This window comes from Patagioenas fasciata, chromosome 2 (genome assembly GCF_037038585.1).
Source record: "Patagioenas fasciata isolate bPatFas1 chromosome 2, bPatFas1.hap1, whole genome shotgun sequence".
Lineage (NCBI taxonomy): Eukaryota > Metazoa > Chordata > Aves > Columbiformes > Columbidae > Patagioenas > Patagioenas fasciata.
The window spans coordinates 37744221-37768908 of NC_092521.1; the positions used below are offsets into that span (position 1 = coordinate 37744221).

A 24688-nucleotide genomic window follows, 5' to 3' on the forward strand; every position below is an offset into this window, starting at 1 on the left:
AGAATGATATGGGAAGCAAGGCTCTGCTGCTGTTGTCACAGGTTGGCTTCCCATGTCGCCCCCTCAAAAAGAAGGGATCTTGAACTACAGGCTGGGTTTCAATTTCTTTCTGTTTTTTCTCGGTAAGTCTTTGTGGGTAGGCTCAATGCTTCCAGTACTGTTCCCTTCAGGAACAATGGCATCCATATTCAATAACTATTTTAAAGCAAGGAATGTTTTTAGTGTTTTCTATTATTCCTTTGTTCTGATCCTTAGTTCTGCATGCTCATCTGTATTTCCATAAATCTTAAAATTCCTTCTTAAGGTGAGAAAGGCTTTAATTATATTGAGGCTCATGTCTGTCTTCCATCATATTTGAAGAAGTTACTGACAGCAGATCCTCCTTTCCCCAGAGAGCGAGGCGAGCAGTGCTGTCTGCCTTTTGATCTGTAGACTCCCAGCTCCGACAGAGCGACGAGGAACCTGGAATTATGCTACAGTCGTGCAAATTACTCCTCTCTTTCTCTCCTCTCATTTTCCAAACGTGTTTCAGAGGTTGCTTATGTAGCTTAATTATTTCGCTGTTCTACTTCTTTCCAAAGTCCCTCGATAAAATTAGATGACTACACTCATAAGGAGATTATGATCCAAATATATTAGACTTTCCCCTTACTGCCAAAGTCATATAACATTAATGAAATTAATTGTGTCTTGGTATTCTTAGTTTGTCGTGCACAGAGAGCACAAATTGAGTACTGGAGATAATCCTGTAGCAAGCTGAAATGGCTTCTCACAGAACAATGGGATGATTAGTGACACCAAATTTGAAGACAAAACTGGGATCCGGTAATAACAATTTGTGTGATTTCGATATACGTGAAATATTAAATGCGTTCAAGTGTGAACTACTGTTCAGAATTCTCAGTTAAAATGAAAGGCTTTAACACTGGTTTGTGTGCAAACATAGGATACTGCCAGTGGACTAAAACCAAGACTTGAAATAATAAATTTACCCAAAGTAGCGAACTGTTGCCTTAATTAGATATAGCTTCAAAGCATATGCTAAGATTTTTCCACTACAGCTTTTCATCACTTCAAGTTCAGCATGCCCTATACAGATGCTTAATTCGTATGCTGGGCCCTGTGATAAAGCTATTTCTGTCGATGAGATTCCAAAATTATAGGCACTGATGTCAATGCAGATGAGGTTAGCCTAATTTGGTCAAGAGAGGGCTATGCCATGCAAAATCTTCTTTACATGGGCACATAAAGGCCAGTGCCAAGACTGACAGGTGTCCAGTGGGTGGCAAGGAGCTTCAGAGATAAACATTCTTGTTGGTACTGCTACAATTCTTGCTTCTTTAAGAAACAATATAATAATCGTGTGGGTTTTTTTCAGCATCTCTGCAGGATAACTGAATAAAATGGGAATAGAACTTAATTTTACAAATGTGACTTTTTAAAAAATCCTACTGAAATAACTGTTTTTAAAATGCTGGATTCTTAAATTCGCTTCTGTTTAAAGTTAAAACTTGGCAATGAAAGTAGCATCTTGTTACCTTAAAAAATGGAATATTAAATTCAGAGGTATCATGCTGTGAAATCCTTGCAGAAAAATTAGTTGAAAATTGTTTTTACTTGTAGGAGGTCTTGGAATGTTGTAAATGCAATAAAATGCACACTCCGCTTGAATTATGAGAAGCTGGTATGAGGACACTGAATTTTTGAGAAGGCTGTGGAAGGATATTGGTTATAGTTGAAGAAGTCCCTAAGTTGGTGATGTTTTTTTTTCCTAGTAGCCTTCCACCTTTTTTTCTATGTCAATGTGTCAGCTGTAAAGTGTATGAAAAATGTATTAATCTATTAATAGAACGCTTTCTTTACATATGCCTGTTTCCATACCTCCTTTCATGCTTCCCCCTAATAGGGAATTGCAGTCGCATGGCATTTTTCACTTGGTATTTTTTTGGTAATAGTTTTGAACTTGTAATTCTTCTGTTCCTTTGTCAGCTATCTTTTTCTTAGTACTGATATTTTCTTTTTAAACAAACCTCTTTCTTTGTGTGAAAAAAAACCCAACAACAACAAAAAACAACCCACAAACAACCTCTGTAATGGAAGACCGAACCTTTTCAGTGTACTATTTCAGTCTCAAACACAGTAGTCTTTTTCAGTTTAACACCTGCATGCGTAAGCCATAACACTACTGAAAAGCTGTTACTGGGTCAGCTTTATCTATGATGAGATGCTGAAATAAATAGATGGGGTTTTTGATGAACATGCTAACAGAATATTAATGTAAGGCAGTAACTACACGTTGTACAAATGTGTAAATGCCTATAAAATCAGTCTTGCATGAAAATAGCTTTATTAAACTTCATTAGCGAGTTTTTAAAGCATTCCCTATAACAAATTTGCATCTGCTGCAGGTCAGAGAAGGAGAGTTTGGAAGTATCTAAAACAGGGTTGTATCAGTAGGTCAATAAAATAAGAGATGGGAAGGTGGCAATAATACATTGCAGGCTGGAAAGTGAGGGAGGGTGTTGCAGTGGCAGGAGTTGAGCTGTGGTGTTTGGAAGGTCGGGGTTTGCAGCTCATCTGCTACTTACAGCCTAAGTTTAGGCAGTTCAGCTCAAATTGGTCTGCTTAACCAGTTCAGTTGAAACTGGACAGCTTAACCTTAATGGGCGTAGGTTTAATTAGTTCTTGGGAAAACGCATGGAAGACTGCAAGCATTTTTGAGTATGGTGCATAAGCAAGTTCTGAAATGTTTAGTGCAGGCAAGTATCCTGCTGAATTTTCTCTGGAAAGAAGGTTGTAGCAGAAATTGTAACTCTGATGATTAGTTTTTGTTTGGAAGCTTAAAATGTTCCATTTTTGAGGGGAAAGGAGTTAAATGTAGTTGGCCAATGTAACTTCTCTTGCCTTTTCTTTGTATTTCAGATACTGTGCGTTGCGTCCTAGTTGTGTGCTTTGCTTTTTTTGTGAAGTGCTTGGGCACAGCCAATATGATCTTTCTTTGGATCTCTCTAAGCTTAATAAACTTTGTGATGACTATTTAAGTTAATTATTATTTTCATTTGTAATGCCATCATATTATTTAAAAAATACTATATTGATTTGTGGATTTGACAGCAGATGGTGTAACCACTTTCTGTGTTTGTCCTGTGTAGTCATTCAGTTATTTTAATGGAAATGATCACAGAATAGGAAAATAGCAGCTAGGTTTGATTTATTTCAGATGTTCCGTGCCATTTCTGCTTAATTTATTAATGTGAAACCTCCAGCTTTCCCCTTGAATTTTAACCTTTTTTGAAAACATCATATTTTCCTGGTTTTGTGTGGTGGCTAGCAAGGAACCAGAAACAAAGAGATGATTTTATTACTGCCTTTTTAATGTTTAACGTATTTTTGGAGCTTTAACATGTGCCTGTGGGCCTAGGGAAATCCTGAAATGTGTGGGTTTGTTGTTTTTTTTTTCTTCTTATTTTCCCCCTCACCCCTCATGGGAAATACTTCTTTTAATAAGATTTGAAAATCATATCTAAAATCCTTGCATAAATACCTGCTTGTAATAAATGAAAGCTGCATTGCCTAGAGTCTCAATAGATGTCAATGTTTTAATTTTGTGTAAACTGCTATTTAAATACTTACTACAAAGTGAATGGAAGTGTGTATGAGAAGGTTAGAAGTATCTTTGAGCAGTGCTGGAGTAGCAAAAACTTAGTAGTCTAGAACCAGGCGGGCAGATATTCCTGAGGCTTACAGGGAGGTTTGAGCCCTCATAGATATGGGAGATTACCCATCACTTGGGAGCCAAACAGAACCACTTAGTTTTTTTTAAATTCAATCTATTAATTTATGATTGCTTTTCATGTCTGAATGAGAGAGAAGCCAGGGAGCAAATAAAAAAGCAGCAGTTCACACTGTACCTTGACCCCATGCCTTTTACCTTTCCTTCATTGCACTGCATTGCTCTCCCCGTTGGGTTCAGGAGCTAGACAGACACATCAGTGGAAATTCATATTAATACACACAGCTGCCCTCTGGGGAGGCCCTGGTTGCTTCCCCTTTCCCACACACACGCCTCTGGGAGCCGCAGAGCTGTAGAAAGGAGTCAGTAATGTTCACGTATGAACAAAAGTTATTGGAGAAGCTTCTCACCAGAGAAAAAAGCTTAAACCTTGAATTCAGAGGACAAACTTACTGTCATTTGCATCTTCTGTAGATAATTTATGAAGAATTATAACATTCCATTACTGTGACTTAAATTTCTGTAATTTTGAGCATTGTGATGTGTTGACAATTTTGTGATGTTGTCCTTCTGTGAGAATGTAACGTCAGTATTTTTTATTTCAGTTTCCAGTTAAATATAAGGCAGACAGTAAGATAGGCTTTCACTGTTCAAAGGATGTGCTTTAGAAGCAGAACATAAATGTTTTATTACAAAGTCTAAAACATTGGTAGCTTTTCTTATCATGTATTACTGTTAATCTGTTTTGACTTACGTAGTCAGATTACTTCCAATATGTGAAGTATGTGGGAACTGAAATTACTTTTCTTGGCTTCCAATATACCATTCTTTGTTAAAGGTACGTTTAATAATGAAACATGGTAACTCAGAGCAGCTAAAACTCAGTTTATCACATCTCTCCTTCAGAACAGTTTGTCTTCAGTGAATGGGTTGCAGTCTGAGGTTCCAGTGGTACATTGTCTTGTAACAGTGGTACCATTTTTAACTCTTCAAAATCACAGATGTAGGCATTCATATTGAAGTCTAAAACCGGTCGAGTTTCTTGCTGTGCTGCAGACCTTTTGTGCATGAGCAGATGACAGTGTCTGCAAACAGGTCTGGACAAATACAAGCCCTGGCTGAGCATCTGTATGACCACACTAAAATGGTTTTCTGTTTAAGCGTAATAAGTGTCACTATGTCCAAAAGACAGTTGAAAAATAAATGTGTGTAGACTGTCATCTTAACTTCTATTACTTTTAATTTTGTTTGTTTCTTTAAAGAGGATTTGGTAAAAATGGAGTATAGCTTTGTGCCAGCTTCTCTTCTTTGGAGACAAGCAGAAATCTAAGCTCTGTGGATTTAAACAAAGCTGTAAAATGCAATTGTAAGTAATCAGTCTCAGAAAAAGTGTCTGAACAAAATGAGAATGAATACTGTACTGTAGAACTTCAGGTCTTTGGCTAAATACATTTTTGTAAGAACAAAGTTTTTATTGTACAAACTGGCACAGTGACAAACGATCTAGTTTAGATCCTTTAAATATATAATGATATGTTATTTACTATTAGGTAAAACAAATCATCAGAAGATTAACTAAAGCTCATTATATGACAGAGACACAGAGTATTCTAATTTCTAGAAAGAAGTAATCTGTTTCTAGGTGTTTAATCTATACAAGGAAATTAAAAATGCATTCTTGTCCATCCCTCAACTAAGATATCTGCATTTTTTGCCAAATAATTTTTCCAGTGTTATATGGACATTTCTGTTAACTTACATAAACATGATATTGAGCAAATTAAGATGAAAGGTTAAAAACAGCCATCAGAAAAATGCAATGTTTAAAGTGTGCTTGCTTTGGCAAAGATTTACGTGATTTGTTTATAAAATATACCATACCTCTCCTTTTGGAGATGCAGTGTGCATAGGATGATCCTGATAGTTTTCTATTGCAATATTAGAGTAGCTGATGAATGAATTGTGCTATAGAAATGTAGGGTTATTGACTTCCTTTCATTTGCTGAGATTGGATATTGTAGTTTTAATGAGGAGAGGGGGATTCTTTCTTTTTCTATCTTATGGAAGACTGAAGTGGAAGATGTATAAAAATAAGTGCTCTCTAAGAAAACTGGTAAATTCTACTTTTTGGATTTGTATTTGTCCTTAGCTTTGAAGTTTGTATTCTGGAATTCTAACCCCCAGATTTAAGATCAACCAGCCTTTTGAATTTAGTTGTGACAAACTGACCAGTAGCAATGATTTATATGTAATAAAGAAGGTGAATTTTGCTAACGTTCTTCAGCTTTTCATGTTTGCTTATTGCTTACTAGCTGATGGCTTAATTAATAAACAGCTAGAATATTTGGAAACTTGCACCTTGAGGTAACGTAGGCTACATGGCAAATGCTTTAAATGAGAAGCTGAATTGGAAGTCAAATGCTTAGATAACATTTTTAATCAAAATACAAACAGAAGTAGCATTTGTAAAGGTTGGTCACTGTTTATATGCTGTGAAATTCTAAAAGGTCTGTTCTCAGTATCTGTAAAAATAATGGTGTATTCTTCTGTTTTCTGTGAGTGCAGTGTTTCGTGGTTGGGTGGTGCTGCAGCGATAGTTACCTGCATTTGTTACAAGAATACTTGTCATAGATTACCATTTAATTATTCTTGGTAGTGAAGTCTGCTGGAGAGAGAGGTAATGTAATGTAATAGGTAATGAGACAGGGAGAAAAGCGAAGGAAAGATGGAAATGAGTTTAGAGCTGTGGTGTGTGTGGTGGTGTTTTTTTTTTTCCTTCCCCCTCACCCCCCCGCCTCTCCACTGTGTGCTGATGAGTTGGTAAGTGGTAAGCTAATTCCTCAACTGTCTTTACATGCTGTTAATAAGAATATGGTGAAGTTTCCTGACTGGTCCATGGCAAGTACTATGCCAGTCAGGAATGTGTCCTAGAAACCAGTGTACCACAAGCACGGTTCTGTGCCTGCTCTGGGAGGGGGTGTTTGAAGGGCAAAGGAGACCCCACAGAGATCTCATTTCTGCGCTAAGTGCACAAATGCACGTGTGTGAAATCAGGTCGTTGTGGAGAGCAGGAGTGACGAGCAGTGGGCCTCAGACTTCTGCGTGGTGATACACATCTGTGAAGCCCTGCTGCATTTAAACAGGAGCATCATATGAGACCAAATAATGTCTGAAATACGGTGCTGTTGCTTCAGCTCTGGATTTCCTGAAAGTGTTACTGAAATGTTTTTTGGGAGGAGCATTTAAAGACACTTCTGAAGATACAGTAGTTACTGAGGTTTTTAAGACAACGCTGAGTAATTCTTCAGGATTGCTGAATTTTATTAAAAAAAAAAAAAAGGAACAGATAGGTATTTAGAAATATACAACTAAAACTGGGATCCTGTACTTGATACTTCGAATAACAGAGTATGCTAGTAGGAAATAATGGGTTTCCAGGTGGACCCTTGCAGACCTCTAAGACTATATATGCAATAATTAGATCCTTGCAAATCACTATGGCGTGTTAATGGGGAACTACTTTGAATCTGTAAGAGCTTGTCCAATGTGTGTTCTGTTTCACATGAGAGCAAACTGGTATCTTTAGAAAATTCCTGGTGGAATCTTTGTAACAACTGTTGCAAAATCCCAGGCTCTTTCTGCTGATAATGAATTCTTGTTCTGTGAGGAATGACACAGAAAGATTTACTCAGCAAATGCAAAAAGTATAGCAAAATGTCTTTGCTTAGGTGCATCAACAATGTCATGTCGTTAAATTTACATAGATGTCATTTGGATGTTTATGTTTGGAAATGGTAAGAGACAGCAGTTGCCCTTGTACATTTGAGCTGATGGCAAGCACAGAGGAACTAGGCAATGACTTCTAATGCTATATTTGAGTGTTAAGTACTGGAAACCTTGTCTTGTCAAACATAGTGACTCTGCATGCATTAAGAAAGTGAATTAAAAAAAAAAAAAAAACCAAACTGAAATAGAATCTGCTAAAAAGCAGGGAAGAAAAAGAAAGAAAACATAACCGCAATGGGAACATCCATAATTTTTAAAAGACAAAAAATGCAATATAAGATAGTTTTGTGCTCCTTCATTTCAAGATGAAGCTGAGAATGGTGTTCACAGCCCAAGGGTCACTGATTGCATTCCCAGAACTTACATAGATAGTGTACTATCACAGAGGGAGTTTAGTACTATCTTATTTTTAAGTCTTCTACCTGGGGCTTTACCATACCTGCTAATGACCTTGAATAATTTCCGTCGTATACTTGTAAGACATCATTGAGTTCACCTTCACCTTAGAATTGTTAATGGGGTTATTTACAGCAGTACTTTCCCCAAAAGAGGTACTTTATCTTCTTTGTTGATTTCTTATACAAACTAATGCACTTCTTGCTTTTCCTTTGTCTACGAATTCAGAATTCTGTTTCTGAAACAGTCTTTCTGTTTTCAAGTTGTAGTTAAAACAAATAATGCTGCAGTGATGCTTAGCAGATGGGCAAATATTTTTATGTCTGTGTTCTGGTATTAAACTTATGCATGAGACAATAGTTTTAAGAAAAACTTTCAGTAAGATTAAGCTAATTAATTAAACCACTTACAGCTGGAAGACAAAAGGGTGATTACTTTGTATTGGTATGTTTTCTACGGTAATGTTGTGTTTCCGATATCGATGGAAGAAAGACTTTCTCCATGCAGCTGGGATAAGACCATCCACGCACTCCAAGAACATCTTCATGTGTTTTGAGACACGAAAACGGAGAAGACTGATCGGGGATTAAAAACAGTGGTGACAGAGAGAAATGCTTGACCTTTCAAAGTTCATAAAGCTATACTTGTTTTATTTGGAGGAGAGTTCAGTCTTGAAGCAAATCACCTCATTGTCACTGTTTATTGTAACCATTTGTTTGTTTTCCAGAGTGGTTTCGGTATGTGCTAACCAGGCTCCTTTCAAAAGAGACCGAGCCATTCCGCTCCTTGTGTGACCAAGTGTGCTCTAATCCTCGATAGGGTCATAGAGGCTTGACCGATTATCGGCCATTTTTGGCAGCTTTGAACCTACTGTGGTAGAATCCAGTTTGGGAAGTCTGAGTAAATGTGGCCTGCAGAAAAACCTTCTCTTGGGCTTCATATAATATAGGTATAAAGACCTCAGCAGCAGCTGTGTTTTGATCTGCTCCAGTTGTACCAAATTGTTAATGCAGATATGGTATAATACCATTTATTTATATTTAAGTAAGATCAGACTGATGATGACTAATTGTCAGGGTGTCTTAACCTTGACAAGTCTTTGGAGATTATGTGTTTACATCTACCTCTGTGACAGTTTGTATTTTGGGTGGAACTTGACAGACCTTTAGATAAGTGCTGTATTTATTAAGTGAGGTACCTAAAGGTCCATTCTGAATGTTCTTGCATATGGTTTCGATCTGACTGATTTTCTGGGGCATGAGGAGAGAACAGAAGATACATGTTTGCAATGTAGTGGTGCCGTAGGAATCTACAGCTTGGTGTCAAGATCATCATTATGGCTTAAAAGCCAGCACAAATATTCGGAATTGTAATATAAACCAACAAGGAGCCCTTTCTCAGTTGCTGAATCTTCTCCTTTGTTCAGTAAATATCCACTGTGGCACATGTCCCCTTTTCCTCTGCATGGGAGGAAATTCACATCTCAGTGTTGAAGCTACTCCTTTGCTAATCTGTGCTAACTTTTGTATTTTGTGCGCATATTGGAATTTGCAATATGATCTTATAATAAAATAATTATAGGAAGAGCAGAATTTTAATAGAATTTTCCTTTAATTATTCCCCTTCATCTTTTTAAACTTGTCAGTATTCCACACAGTTCCTTTCCCCCCTGCTCTGTAGCTGCTGCTTTTTTTTTTTTTTTTTCTGAACTAGTTGAGGTTTCTTTGTATTTCTGAGTTGAAACATTTTTGTTGGCTTAAAGTGACTCTCAGGGCTGCCTCAAGTACATAGGACCTCTTGGCTGCATAATCAGTGCTCTTAGAGGAAGTCAGCCTGCTTTCCAGCCTTGGAAAGTGCCGGTGGAGGGAGAGGGGGATCAGGCATGAGTGTGTGTGGCTGGAAAGGCAGTATGAAGGATGGCTTGGTATTTAGTGGACAAAAGAAGAGATTAGAGAAACATAGTTGGTGTCAGTGGTTGCATATGTTGAGTTCATTGAATTTTTTTTCATTAGTATTGTTTATGGGAAGTTGCTGTAAAAAGAACCTTGAAATATGTTTTGAAGTTCAGTTCATAGCAGTTTTCCAGGTCTCAAAGGTGAAAGGAACTTGTGAATATCAACTATGGGTAAATATGCTGGAAAGAGGCTCCTCATAGCCTTTAAAGGCAAAGCAGTATCCTGAGTTAGCTCAGGTGCCTTAACTACTGGAGTGTGATCCTTCAGCCTAGCAAGCTTTGCTGTGTTAAAATACATTCTATAAAAGCACATAATCGTGGTTTTTCATTTCCTTTAGCATTTCTGCAGGGTTTACTAAGGTTTGATTATTAGCCATGTCCTCTGATTGTAAAACTTTCTCGTTGGGTCGGGAGTTGGCAAGGAGGGGTATGGGGCAGTGCAGCTCACGCGGGGCACATTGCTGGGCTGTCAGGTGATGGGGCCTGGGCGCAGCTGTCGGAGGTGCGGGCAGCCCCTGCCTGCTCTCTGCGTGCTCCCTTGCTGCTGCACGCCGCTTCTCGGGCTCTGGAACCCTCACACAGCTTCCAGCAGCTCCAGGCAACAGGGAAGAGATTATGCTTCAGGTCTTTGGGGTGATCCAATGGGAATTGTATTGATCTGGTGTTTAGCTGTGATCGTTATCAGATGGATTACTTCTGAGGTAGGCATTTTATTATTCTGTTTTGACTAACTGGGTTTAGAAGTAGCCTGAGAGAAAACAAGTCATTAAGTACTTATTTTTCTTCTCTAAAATCTAATCTGTTTTGGAAACACATCATTCATCATTTAAGATTGTGTTTCCTAAGTGTTCATACATGATTTTGTAGCTCTCAACTTTTGCCTGCCTTGAAGTGGGAAGAGTGTTTTGTAGCAGTGCCAGATAGGAGACGGGGAAAAGGGAACTGAAATGGCTTCTGAATGGCAGGGCTTTGCTTGTCATGTCTACTGACAGACCTTCGACTCTGTAGCACTTTGTGAAAATAAGGGAAAACAATTTTAAACATTGTGGAAATAATACAAATTAGCGTATTTTGCTTCCTGGACAGAATATCCCTTTTGGTTTCAGAGTTAAAGGAGTGGAAATACCAGTTTTGTTCGCTTGGGCGAAATACTGGCTATTTCACTTTACTTTGTAGCCTTTCCGTTTGAGATGCGTGCGTTCTGAAAAATGTGTGCTGATGTTAAACAATATTAGAAGTTTCTACTCTCTCATCCTGAAGAACTTAAGTATCCCCACAATGTATATTGTGTGAGTAAACATAGGCGGGAATGGTGCCTGGAGATGAGACCAGTCTCTTCTCAGTGTAGCTTGCTGCCTAACCTGGAATTAATTACAAAAGAAGGAATAAATTTAAACTTAGGGTTGTGAAGGAAGACTGGAATCATTGGCGAGAATAAAGGAAACTGAAAAAAAATCAGATTTCATGCATTTATATACAGATTTTTTAATAATTATTTTTCATTAATACACAAGTTTAATGTTTTTGAACAATTAACAGGAAAATCGGAACGAACATGAATTCTGATTTGTCGTGAAAACAAACTTTATCAGGTATCCATGCCTGTACTGTTCAGTCATTGCTATAATAACCCAGTTCTAAATTTACTAAAAGCAAAAAGGGTCAGGCATAGTTGCTAGCACTTGTCATAAAGTTTTTACCACACCAAGAAAAAGACCAGGGTACCTTAATGAATGTTGACTTGTGACTGAAGGCAGATTCTAAATGCCAGTTTTACAGCTGGTGTGCTAACCTAGTACATCACCCACATTTTGCTGGTATATTCTCAAATTGTTTGTTTTTTGAAACTTGACATAAAAAGCCTACTTAAGAATTGTGTCTGTAATTCACTTTGGTTAAAGATTCTGTTAAGGTAGGGAAAAATGGAAATTCCAGGTAGCTAACAATATAGTTAAGTATAAAAACCTCTGCTATTTATGGTTGCACTTTTAAACAATTGTTTCTTTTAAATAATTACTTTTGTGTGTTCATCCAGTTATTCAATTCTGCTGTTGCTTTTGCGTCCTGCCATTGCGATTTAGTTTCTAAAGGTAATACCGCCCTGTGTTTCTGTCCTCACTGAAGTCCATCAGTTATGCTGCCTTTTCACAGTGTTTTCTTTTGTGATCAGTTTTCAAGCATTTGTATTTTTTTGTTAAAATCTTGAAGTTTTCATTTTGATAAAGCTTTGAGTATATCTTACAATGCCACATGATATAAGGTGTGTAAGAGAAAATACCTTACTGACACTTGGGAGATATTTGTATCACTAATGTTGATAACTGTCAATCAAACAATAGCTAAGTTTATAAATGATTGCCATCTGTCTCGGGAGATGGTCATGTGAAATAGCTTTATATGGAAGAAAATATTAAAACTGCTACATTTGTATATTTGAAGAGGATATGCATGTCTCATTTTTACTGCTGATTAGTGTTGCCTTCCTGAAATGAACTACGTTTTCTTATTGCTGGTTTGATAAACTTTCAAAATACTGCTTTGAACTCCAAGGATCTATTTAGAAAATATTAGTAGGACCATTTTGCAGTGGCTTGCCTGAGTTCAGTGACAGTTTAGGTGCTTTAAAAGAGCATTTTCCAGTGCTTTAGTGAGTAAAAACTTGGTGACGCCTTGTGGAAAACTCTGGATCTTATGTTAGCCTGGAACTTTTAGTTACTTGAAATAATTCTAAGGATGACGATACATGCCAGACTCACTTTTGAAATCCAGTAGTAGTTGGAGAAATCTAATATAATTAGTTTGTGATTCTAGGGACTTCTCAGTTGATAAGCTGTCCTAGAATCTTAGTTTCCAAGTGTGTATGTTTGAGGCACCATAACCAGTAAATTGCAGTTGCCATGATATAACAACTTCTCCATGTTTGTTCTCAATTTTCCTGGGCAGAAAAGCCAAGTTAGGTAAAAATATCTGACTGGCTGTGTTGCTGTCCCCTGGCTTTTCTTTCCCAACTTCAGTCACAAAATGGGAGTTGTGTACTCCATCAGAAACCATAGAAGGTTCCTTCTGATGGGAGGTACCGAATTTTGCAGGCCAGCAGCTCTACCAGTTTCTTTCTGCTGTTGCAGAATGAGACCAGTGGTTGTTTTAATCGACAGTCAAAAGCCAGCTGGCTGGTGCTTCCCAAAATGACGCACCCCAGAGTAGGGCTGGTGATCTGCTTGGAACAGGGTTGGGAAGCCCCTGTGATAAAACTGATACACCAGTGGAAACGTTTCTGTTTGGCACAAACAGCAGCAGCTGCTCTGTTTCCAAGGGTTACAGGCGTACGCTGTGCTCCCTAGCATCACTGAAGCGGGTGCCCTTTGAAGATATATCGATGTGCTGCTTTGGCATGTCATTCCTGTTGCATGGCCTATAATAACTTTCTGTACTCTTGTGAAAAGATTTTCAGAAAGGTCTGACTTAAAACTGTCTTTTGGTAGCTACTCCCTTCACCTGCCGTTGAGGACTTTGTGCCATTGTTGTTCTTAAAGGATTAATGGATCTTCTACTTCAGTTTGAACTTCTTCCATTTACTTTTCATAAAAATGTGACAAAAGTGAGGAGAAATGAAAGCTTTTTATACTGTATTGCCCTTTGGAAGAATAAAGGGTGCTCTAATGTGAAACTGAAATTTAAGGGGAGATTTTCGAAGTGAAAGTCCAGGGTAAAGAATCCTTCCCAGTCATCTTTCTGACATCTGCCTTTGCTGCTGAAGCAGAACAGCCCGCTGAGTTCAGAGGGCTGTGCTCATATCTGGAAAGAAGTGGAGTGGTTGAGAACCTCACCTAATCACTTGAGGGATTTGTTGAATCACTTTGAGTCCAGGAGATAATTCCACCAGACCAAGTTGTCCTTGTGCTTGAAATGAGAACCCGCCTAAACACATCAGCATTGTCTGCAGTGTGAGGACCCGTGGTTCTGTCTGCCCGTTGGAATGATGCTTATTTGTTAGAGATTTTTATGAAGGGTCAAGGAGTTCCAGTATGCTTTACAATTGTTAACAGGTACAAAGCCTCAGACCAAAGAGGTGGCAGAGATCTAGAAATAAAATTTCATGCTAAATAAATTAACAGTATTAACAGTAATGTGACATTTTGAGTGCCGGAAGTGACAGAAGCTCTGTCTATGAAGTTTTTAGACGAGGTTTCTGGAGGCTGATACAGTGAATGCTACAGTCATCCCAACTGTGTACATAAGGTAAGTTTTTAATGTAAGTATAGTCTTGATGTCTTGGTTTAGGCTACAGAGAGCAGATCTTTGATTAGCAATGAGGGAGGAGGCATTTTTGGAGGTCACCAAGGGTAGAATCCTGGTGATTAAATTGTTTGAACTTTGAATGCTTTACAGAAGCTTCAGTTCTTCAAGACATAATTGCCATTCTGCTTACAAATTTGCTGCATGTGATGGTTCACATCTCAGTAGAAGCTGATGCGTTAACTCTGATCTTTCTGTTTGCTGGATTTGAAAAGTGGAATCTGGGCAAAGTATCTTAACCACAGGCAGGGTCAATTAAATTGCTTCTTTTTATTTTTCCCTGCATTTTTCTAGAGTAGTGTAGGAGATAGTGTAACTTGTATGCTGACAGCATTCTTTGAAGTGGGAAAACATGTGAAATACCTAAACCTGTAATACATAGTCTGCTACCTGTTCATGGTGTCAGCTGGCACAAAGCCATTCATGGCTGAAAGCGCGTAATATTATTTAATTTACTTGCCCATCACAAGTTGCTAAAAACCTCTGTAGCATCAGCCCCCTCCTCTGTCTCCTGCTGCCCACCACAGTGCTCCTAGCTATCCGGACCCCACTTATTTACCTCTTCTACAGGTAAGAGGTCTGGCCACTCATTACCCACCCTGTATCTGTCCCTTGGCAGAACTTGCTAATAAGTGTTATTTCTATTTTATTTATCAAATTTACGCTCTCTACCCTTTTAGTAAAATTAGCTGAAATTCTGAAGTATTATTAGTAAAGTTTACACAATAAATTGTGTCTTCTTTCATTAGGAAACTAAACTTCGAAAGGTAATTTTAAAAGGATTTGTTTGTTCAGAGGTTCCTATGAGATCTCTCAGAATCTTGCAGAATGAAATCACTTGTTTGTGTAAGCATTGGTTTGTTTTTAAAAAATGTGCTTTGTGTTTGATATCATACATGGATGTACTACTTTATCTAGCAAATAATATTTTAGATTTTAGAGAGCAAGTAATAAACATATCGGAAGGATTTATTTTTCAGAGAGTCGTGCTCCATTTGGACGTGGTTCTTCTAGTTGCATGTGTGCTTTGCTTTCTCCTGTATTAGATTACAGAACTGTACTGGACATGTTCAGAAATCTGTGATAGACAGGTGCAAATTGCAAGTTAGCACTAAGCTACATCACTGATTTTTCCTAGTCAGTAATTTGAAATGTTCCAGGCTACAGAAAATATATTCAGCTGAGATGTGCTGAAATTCAAAGGTATGTTACATGAAGAGATTGAAAAATGTTAGTGGGAAATCAGTATCACTTTCTGGCTGATGAGGTGCTTTGCTGCCTTTCCTTCTGGACAGGCACATTGCTGTGAGACAGGCTGTACAAACATATTTCAAGGGAGGGATTATTTGCATGGTTTATGGTTTTTTCCAAGGAAATACAGAGCAAAAGCTAAGATGCCATAAAGTGCTGTACAGGGAGTTCTACCTTGTCTTTACAACAGCTACTATAATTTGACCTCATTTGGAGCTAAGTCTTTGGTCATTTCTGTAGTTAAATATTAAACTTACCATTGGAAAAACTTTTCCAACTTTGAGTGTCAAGTTTTTTCTTGTTCTAACATGAAAAATGCTAAAACAATTAAGTATAACTTCTGGGTTTGGAGTCAAGACATCACTTGTACAAATGATGCTGATAGAGGTTATTAATCCTAGTCTTTGTGTGCGTTCAGTTTGCTCTGTAGATAGATGTTTATAAGCATTTTTGCCTTTTTTCTCCCCTTCCAAGTAATTTGTTTCTTGCTCTTTTTCTTTTAGAATTCTTCTCAGTGTCCAACATCTGGTTTTCTATCCTATTTCCTAACACTGTATGGTTTCCCATCTTTTGAACTTTTGCGCCTTTAGGCTTTGTGCATCCCTGGTGTAGCATTCATGCTACACAGAGGAAAAAGTGGGTGACTGCGTTCGCCTCCAGGTTGGTTTTTATCTGAAGTTCTCAAAGTGGTGTGATAACCCTTTGTGGCACCCCGTGCCTTCAGTCCTCAGTGAAATTACGTTGTGTGCGGTAAGGTCATAAGAGTTTTTAATGCGCGTGCATGCAAAAAAAAATTGTGTTTCTTGAAAGAACATACGTTGTCAACTTGCAAAATTGAAGTCTGGTTGTGAAGGTGATCCTCTGATCCTGTGATTAAGAAATAACATTAATGAAGGCCCCGGGGAGTGGTGGAAGATGGTGAAAATACAGTAAAGGCTGGGTGCTGGTTTGTGCCAAGCTTCGGAGACTGCAATGCCAGTGTTGTGTAACTATGAGAACATTCCTTCAGGTTTTAGCTGTTAGAGGACCTGTTCACCACACTGGTGGGAGACTTTCTGGGTTCTAACTATTATCACATTGGCTGAATAAGTATGGAACAGACATAGTTTGTGTAGATAAGAAATACAGCCTATATGGGAGTATCTTAGTGTTGTGTATGAATAGCTTGATGACTGTCTTATGCTTTTATCATCAAACATGAAATACTACTTGCTTGTTTTCTTTAAAATAGCTTCACGTGTTACATCTTATTTCAGCAGTACCTTGATTTGCCTACAGAATGTACTGGGTAGAATGAAGGCAGCATGTGGCAGCCAAGTCCTGCCCCTGCAGAATATAGGTTGAGTTCTTAGGAATGCAGTAATGGTCATTTAAGTACTTTTTCTTCTTTTAAAAACTACTTTTAGCTTTGAATAGTGGAAATACCCCATAGGTAAAAGTAAATAAACAAACCAGGAACTGCAAATATTTAAGGAATATCTTATAGAAGGCTATAAGAAGCACTTTTTTTGTCTGTTTAATCTTGTTTTACATCTTTTTTTATTTTGAGGAATGACTGAGGAGCACCTCGAAAGAAATTAAGGAACGGAGATGTTTTTTCCATGCTCTGATCCTGTTTCTCATAATATCTTCACTACCAATTCCTATCCTTCCTTTGTCCCCTCCTAAAAATAAAATCAGCATATATATATCTATACAATTTTTTTTTTGAAAGATGCATGCTCAAATTTCCGAAATTAATTTTGAGAGTTAAATTGAAAGTGGGCAATTGATACTTTATTTTAATTTCAATTTGAAAATTATTAAATTCTGACTTGCATAAAATATAGCGCGCTTTTTTTTTTTTCCAGAGACGTGGAGCAATTTCCTATGACAGCTCTGACCAGACTGCGTTGTACATTCGTATGCTAGGTAAGCATACTGGTTTCTATATTGCAAAGTTCTGATGTTTATGATTGATTTGAATATTGTGTGTTGAATTCTTAAACTTGTAAAATTCCCTTTCTCCTGAGTAATGTTCTGGTTGGATTCTTTGGAACAGTTTGGGTTCATTTGTGTTGACTTGGGTTTTTTTGGTTGTTTGCCTTTTTTCTTTCTTTTCCAAGTTAGCTATTGTGTCAGATGTTTTACTCCTATATTAAAAAATGTTCTTATAATTTATGTAATGTGTTTGGTAGAAGTGAAGTTTTCCAAGTGACTCACAATTGATCTTTATTTTTGTGATGGAATTTATCACCTCTGCATGGTGTCCTTCTGGTTAAAACTGTAGTTCAGAGAACATTTATGTGAGAGTTACCACACACTTGGAAAAACTTGGATACTGAGGCTACGAAACGTTCAAGATGTTCTTAAAATAACGATATGATTTTAAACAATACCTCTCTTACTAATTCTAGAAGATGACTCGGGAAAGGAAAGGACACGTGACAGTGCCAGTGGTTTAGTCAACTTGCCGAGGAAAGTTTCCAGAGTAGCAACTAGATAAAGGATGAACCCAAATTAAAAAGAAAGTATTGGGAGGGGTGAGCATCTGGGAGACTTTGTATGATAGTGCAGGGCAGGAGGAACTGAGATCAGGCCTTGAGAGAAGAAAGATGCAAAGTTCTTGCTGCTGGGTTCAGAGCTGCCCGCGCCTCCTCGGAGACTGCTGGTGGTGCAGATGGCACTGGGGACTGCGTATGTGCGCCGAGTCTGTTTCCCCACACGTTTATGCCACTTAATTTAAGCCATCTTGAGCTGTGATTTTGTGTTGAAATGGGCTGAGTGCTTGCGTGATGTCTCGCAGGGCTCGACGAACATCAACAGCTAGTGATTATAAATTCTCAACTGGCTCCAATTAAATCAGCCGGAGCACGTCTTTTTATGCCCTGAGTCTTTTTAATTTAGTTGTATGTTGTACCTATTAAAGTCCCCAGAAATTCATAACTGTATTTTCTATGATGTTAAGGTTGTAAGCTACATGCCTGTGTACACGTGTGTGTATATATATGAACTTATAGTCAGAACTTACATATGTTGACATACACCCATGTATGTATACGTAAATCCAATTTTGACGTAGCATCTTTCCATTTTTGTTTTTCAGTTATTTTGATTTTTTAAGTTTGAAGTTGTTAATACTATAGCACTGCTGAAGGATTTTTAATAGGAGAATGTAATTACTTTGGAGATGTGTTAAGAGAAGGAGGACAAGATGCTGGCTTCTAAATGTTGAAAAAGCTGCTCTGTGTTTTTCATTATTGTTGGAAATAGGCTTATTTATTTTCAAAAGTTAAAATACGTTTTTCAGTTTTAATCATACTTTCTGCAGGATGAACACTAGAATTATTCAAATTGTGAGGTGCTGTGGTTTTTTTTTTTCCTGCTTTAGTCATGAGAAAAAGTAAATTCAAGCATGAGGTAGTTTTTTCCTTGATTTTGAGATACTTTTTTAAAACTAAATGTATTTTCTAAGTACAACACTACATACAGTTTCTTGCTTCAAATCCTATAAATTGAGTACTTTTAGTTCCACACAGGGCAAAAGATGTATTTCTTAAAAAAATGCACTGATATACCTGAATTAAAGGTATTGTAAGTGTATGTCTATGTTTTTATCTTTTTAAAATTAATCTACTAATGATAGAAACTCAGCTTGTATGAAAATAATTTATGGGGAAAAATAACCTGACTTCTTTTGCTTCTTTGGAAGTTTAACTGTACCATGTAGTAGTTAGGCACATCATTTCTGCAGAAATGTTTGTGATAATGCTCAAGTATATCTAGAGGAAAGCAATGCAGGAATTCCTGTGGTTCCTGGTGTGTACACCTCAGCTGAGGGAAAAACCTCACTTGGTTTAAAATCTTTGAGTATTCTCATAGTCAGAACTTTAATATTAATTATTAGACTATGTGATGGGTTCTTGTTACGAATAGTGTAGCGATGCTGCTGCTCAGAGGCAGTCAGGCTTTTAAAGGATTGACCTCTCTTAGCTTCAGCTGTGGGGAGGAGGATACCAACAAGCAAATAAAAAACTGCTCATTGGATGTTTGAATGAGTGTGCTAAATTTGTGTCACTTTTTCACTTGTTGGTGATCACTTTGTTTTTCCGAATGTTATATACACTATACTGTACAAGCTAGCAACTGTTTACAGATTTATTACTGTTATTTTTGTAAATGGGCTGGTAAAAAGAACAGACTGAAAGCTGAACAGTTGTTTCTGCATACCGATGCATCCATTCATATCAGAGTAGATTCAAAAATTAATATATTCAATTAGAATTTTTTGAATGAAGTGTGAAGAATTGCATTACAGTATTGTAATGAATCCTCAGCTGTAACTTATGGGGAAGTTAGGCACAGTCATGAGAGGTTTTGCCTTTTACTTGATTGGCTATTATTCCAAGCACACTATATCTACTAATAAAATGTGCTGCCAGAAGGCATTTATTTTAGCAGACCAAAAATATAAAGCTAGGGGTATCCAGGACACCTCCCTCTGCCTCTGTTCAGTTGTGCTGGCTGTAGAGTTCCTTCCTTTAACATTTTCAGGCTGTTCCAATCGGAATCCAACGGAAATTCATTTGTACTGAGTAAAAAGAAATTCCTGTGGTATGGCAGTGTTTCCAGGTTGAATTTATATGATCAAATATTGGGAGCACACAAAATAAACAACTAACTCTTAACTGTCTTCAGTGTCGATATAAACAAACAGCATTGACTCCAATGACTCATCTGTCATACCCCATTCCCAAAATATACACTAAGCCACTCCCGAGTGGCTTGTTTACTATTTTAAAATATAGATACAGATGCAGCATTGTAGAATTTTTCTTTTAAGACCTTGGAAAGGCTAATGTATCTGCATCACCTCCTGTCAGCGACTTCTCTCAGCAGCTATGAGGAATTCTCAAGATTTCCTGTAAGCGCTCCTGTGTAATCTTGATGCATTTTTGGGTTTTTCTCTTCTTTGCTTTTCTGGTTTCTTTCTTGTTGTTTTATATTGCCTGCAAGTTTTGCTGCTGTGCGTGGGGTGAGAAGAATGGGGCTGTGACTGCTCGAATCAGTGAGCATGCACCTCTCAACTAAAACTGGAGCATTTTGCCCTCCGTTAGAGGTCTCGATCACCTCAAGCAGGTAACAGTGGAGGCACGTTGCTGTGCAGTGCAGGTGCATGCTCTCCTCCTGTAGCGCTTGTTGTGTTGTTTTCTTTTTGCTTTAATTCTGGTATATTTGGCTGACCTGTCTGTCATCTGTTTCTCCAACAAATTTAGTAGGAACTTTAATTTCTGAAGCCAGTAGTTGTTGCTGGAGATCCTGCTCTTCACAACTTCATGGCTTTGACTGGGGTGGTTTACCTTGAGATGGCTGCTGTAATTTCTGTTCCCAGCTGTCCTCTGATCTCTGGGGTTTCTGCCCCACTCCAGAAGGTCTCAGCTCCCCCAGCAGCTGCTGATTGTTACTGAGCCCTGCTGGAGTGTTGGGCTGGCACCGAGTATGTGCTGGGTAACCCAGATGATCAGGCATCTCAGCTGTGGCATCTCAGCTGCCTCGGAGGGATCAGAGCTGTCCTTGTTTGAGAGAGGGGTAGAACTAAAGGATCTTTTCTCAAGGTAAGTTTTGCTACTGGCCCGATTCCTTTTCAGTTGTAGCTACAAACCTTCCTCTTATATTCCTTCTTCCTCTATTTATTCTGTCTTCAGTTGAGTTTCTGCCTGTATGGCCTTTGTCTTAAAAATGCAAGCAATCCTGGTCATGTAGAATTATTCTGGCAAAAATTCAGGCTGAACACTCAGCCAACAGATATTTTGTCACATTTGTGCACAAAATCAGTATTTGAAAGGAAGGCTTCAGATTTTTAAATCTTTCTTTTGATTCTTTGTATTCACAGAAACTCTCAAAGACGAAAAAAATTCTTCTGGAAGTCCACTGTCATTAAGATGCTGGACTGGAATTTGTTCCCCTAAGATGAGTCTCTTCAGAGTGGCTAAAGAGACACTTAAAATGTAAACTGTCAGCTTGCTAATACTTCTGGCTCCCCCAAGGAAATTTACCAATAAGCAAGTGGTATGATCTGATAGTTTCAAAAGGTTTTTGTAACCACTTCAGTTTTTTAAAGGTCTAAATAAACAAAACCTATTCATAAGTTCTTTTGGTTTAGGTGTTGAATTTTAATATTCTTTCAGCCACCATAATAATGATTGGCTCTGAGGTTGGACTTCTGTTGCTGTTTGAAGGAATTATATAGCAGTGTCCTTTTCTCTGATAAAAGTAATCTTAAATCTGAAATGTCTTGTGCCTTTACCTATGATGATAAACATGCCTATTCCTTAAAAATTAAATCCTGTATAATTTCAGAGTTGTAAAATAAATATAAAAATGCAGGATTTCCCAAGCAAATCAATGCAAATGTTATGTTGTGTGCAAACACAATGAAGTGGGTGAATTTGGGATCTATTGATCTTTGCAGATCAGATGAACTGAACAGTGAATGGATAAGGATGGCTCAGTACTTCTGGATGTTTTGGGGCTAACTACACATGTGCAATAAAGATTAGTCTCACTGTGCTAATAACATGTCATTTCATAATGTGCTGATGTGCAGCCAGTTTGATGTTACTATGTAGAAATTTGGGATGGATGTTTGGTATCTTCGAATTCCACTCATACCAGTTTTTCCAAGCACATTTGTTGTCTGAAATCTTGTAAAATGCAGTAGTTCTGTACAGTGATAATGGAGACAGACAGCTCTTCTGCCTTTGTTTTGGCCTGATAGGAATTTCTAGTTCATTTACTGTGATAAATTCGAGTCCTGTAGAAGTGATATGTTTTTCCAGAATAAATCCAAATCTATTCTAAAAAAAATCATCCATGGTTGAGATCTTGATTTTTAACAAAATACCCTCTGCTTCTACCAGAATTGACGAGAGAGGATTATGTTTAACGGCTGTTTATGATATTTTGCTTGCTTTGCTGAGAACTTCTCATTTCAAGTGTATGCAAGCAAATACAATAATTTTATCTTACTACAAGTGCCTTATACAAAAAATGCAGATCAGGAACTATTAATATTATTTCTTCTTTTGGCTAAAATTTTGTATATATATGTTTTGATAATTACTGTTAAAAGCAATGTAATTAGTTGCACTTCTGCATTTCACTTGTAGATGTTTTTTCTTATATTCCTACTCAAAATCTACAAGCTTGTGGGCATTTAAAGGGTAACAGGAATACTGTCATTCTATCTATGCTGTTAGACTAGGTAATAGTAAATAAAAAAGCAGAGGAGGGTGTTTTGGGTATCATTTATCAGATGAACCTGATTGGTTTGTTATTTGCAGAATTTCATGTTAGTCTTCAAGCATTTTTCTGTGAACTTTTCCTATTATTTACACTTTGAACAAGTAAATTGTTCACCAAAAACTAGACTGACCCAAACTATTTGACAGTTAATGTTATGGTGGTAAATTTTGAAAGCTAAGACTACCTTGAAAAATAAATATAATTCACAAAAATTATATTGCCTTTTCTGAAATAAAAAGGAAAAAAAAAAGCTCAACTGAAAAACTTTATTTTTCTTTTAATTCAGCTGGTGAACTCATTCACACAGCTGTAGCTGTGACTCATTCCCAGATAAATGTGAGTGACAGTTAATGAAACTCTGTGTAAACTGATATTTTCATACACAGCTACTAAGGCATTTGCCTCCTCTTTTCCAAAATTTCCTTTTTATTCACTTATTTTGTGAATAAAATTCACCAGTTCCTTGTGCCTAACAGAAGAGTTCTACAATTTGCTGCCTCTGTATTGCCTGTAACAAGACCGGCCTCTTGCACTCTGCTCACATGAATGCTTGAAACCTTCATAAGTAATATATTGTCAGTGGTCTGAAAAATAATATTTACAAGCAGTAATTGGGTTACTTTCCTTTGCAGCTCTTTTAAAGTTTTCATTTTTTTTTTTTTTTTAAAAGGCGTAATAACTGAAAACCACATGTGTTTGGTGTGTTTTTACTGATACGTAAACTTTAGACTCATTATGTGGGCAGCCCTGGGTCTACTTGCTGTTTTGTGGTCTTTCCAGCATACTTCACAAGATAACATTCAAATGAAGTGTGTTGTTATAGATAGTGTTAGTAGATGTGCATCTCTAGAAAGATACCTATGAAATATCAAGAGTATATTATTATTGAAGTTTTAGTTAGTATCTTTAGCTATTTTCTGATGTAAGTTGCCTGCTTAAGCATTATAAATTAGCAGGTTGGAGAAGAGGAGGAAAAAGCACTCTCAAGATGTTAGAATATTGGCAGTTGCTGGAAATTAAATAGCTATATTTTAATTTTTGTTCTTATAAAATCAGTCTTAGTTCTTTGTGTTGAATACTTAGTTTTGATTCATATGAAGATCACTGTTTGAGGACAGGAAAAATCCCTTAAAGGATTTTCATAATTAGAAACCTGAACACTTTGACATCTTAAGTTTCACTTTTTTTGTTAGGATTTGAGTAGGGAAACATTAGTGCATTTAATCTTCAAAGGTTTCCCTAAATTTATAATTGTTGAAGGATTCTAAGTGAAAGGTTTTAATGCAGGTGAACTACTTACATTAGTGCATACTACAAATACATAATAAAAGAATACTAATCAGATTTCAGTTGGTAAAATGCATAAGTAGAAGTCAACTAGCATGCTAAAAGATGCAGGTTGAAGCTTATTGCAGTGCAAAATAGTTTGATAAAATTTTAATACTGAGTTTTGATATTTTAATAGGCTCTTGTGTAATATTCAAACAGCTGAGCACAAGTAAGTAAATGCTAGTGGGAAAGTATTGTATTATGTAATGTAAAACCATATTGTAACTAGCTTATTTGCTAAAAGCTACCATTTCTTGAAGCTTAATCTTTTTTTTGTACTATACCAAATGTTGTTGTTTTATGTGTGTGACTGAGGAACAAATCGACCTTTAATGTTCTTGTTTTCTGTCAAGGTGCATTCTTACCATACTGGTGTAGCAACCTGTTCCTAATTTCATCTGAATGCTTATCACATGCTTCTGGCAACATATGCTGAGACAGGAGAGATTTTGACAAGAAAGCATGCAATTGCATGTGTAACTAGTCTTCAAACTTTGTTTTGAATTTCACCTTTAAAACAAACAGTATTGAAATAGGCCTATGGTTTGAATAGCCCTCCTCCATTAAGTACATGAATCTTTACTCCTCCAGGCTGTGTTCATTTGCATTTTATCTCTGCCACTCTTCCACACTTTTATTTCACTCTCGACCCTGTTTCT

General features: G+C 37.3%; 1 protein-coding gene across 6 annotated transcripts in view; it reads left to right on the forward strand.

Moving 5' to 3' along the window:
* PDE7A (phosphodiesterase 7A) overlaps positions 1-24688 on the forward strand; it is a 78877-nt gene that overhangs the window by 24510 nt on the left and 29679 nt on the right. For 4 of the 6 annotated variants that reach the window (XM_065829824.2, XM_065829827.2, XM_065829826.2 and 1 more), the window contains exon 2: positions 17267-17327. In XM_065829824.2, the coding sequence (XP_065685896.1) occupies positions 17267-17327 (61 nt within the window). Of the gene's footprint in view, positions 1-10461; positions 10571-17266; positions 17328-24688 lie in introns of those variants that run through there. The other 2 variants (XM_065829825.2, XM_065829828.2) reach the window with 2 other exon arrangements.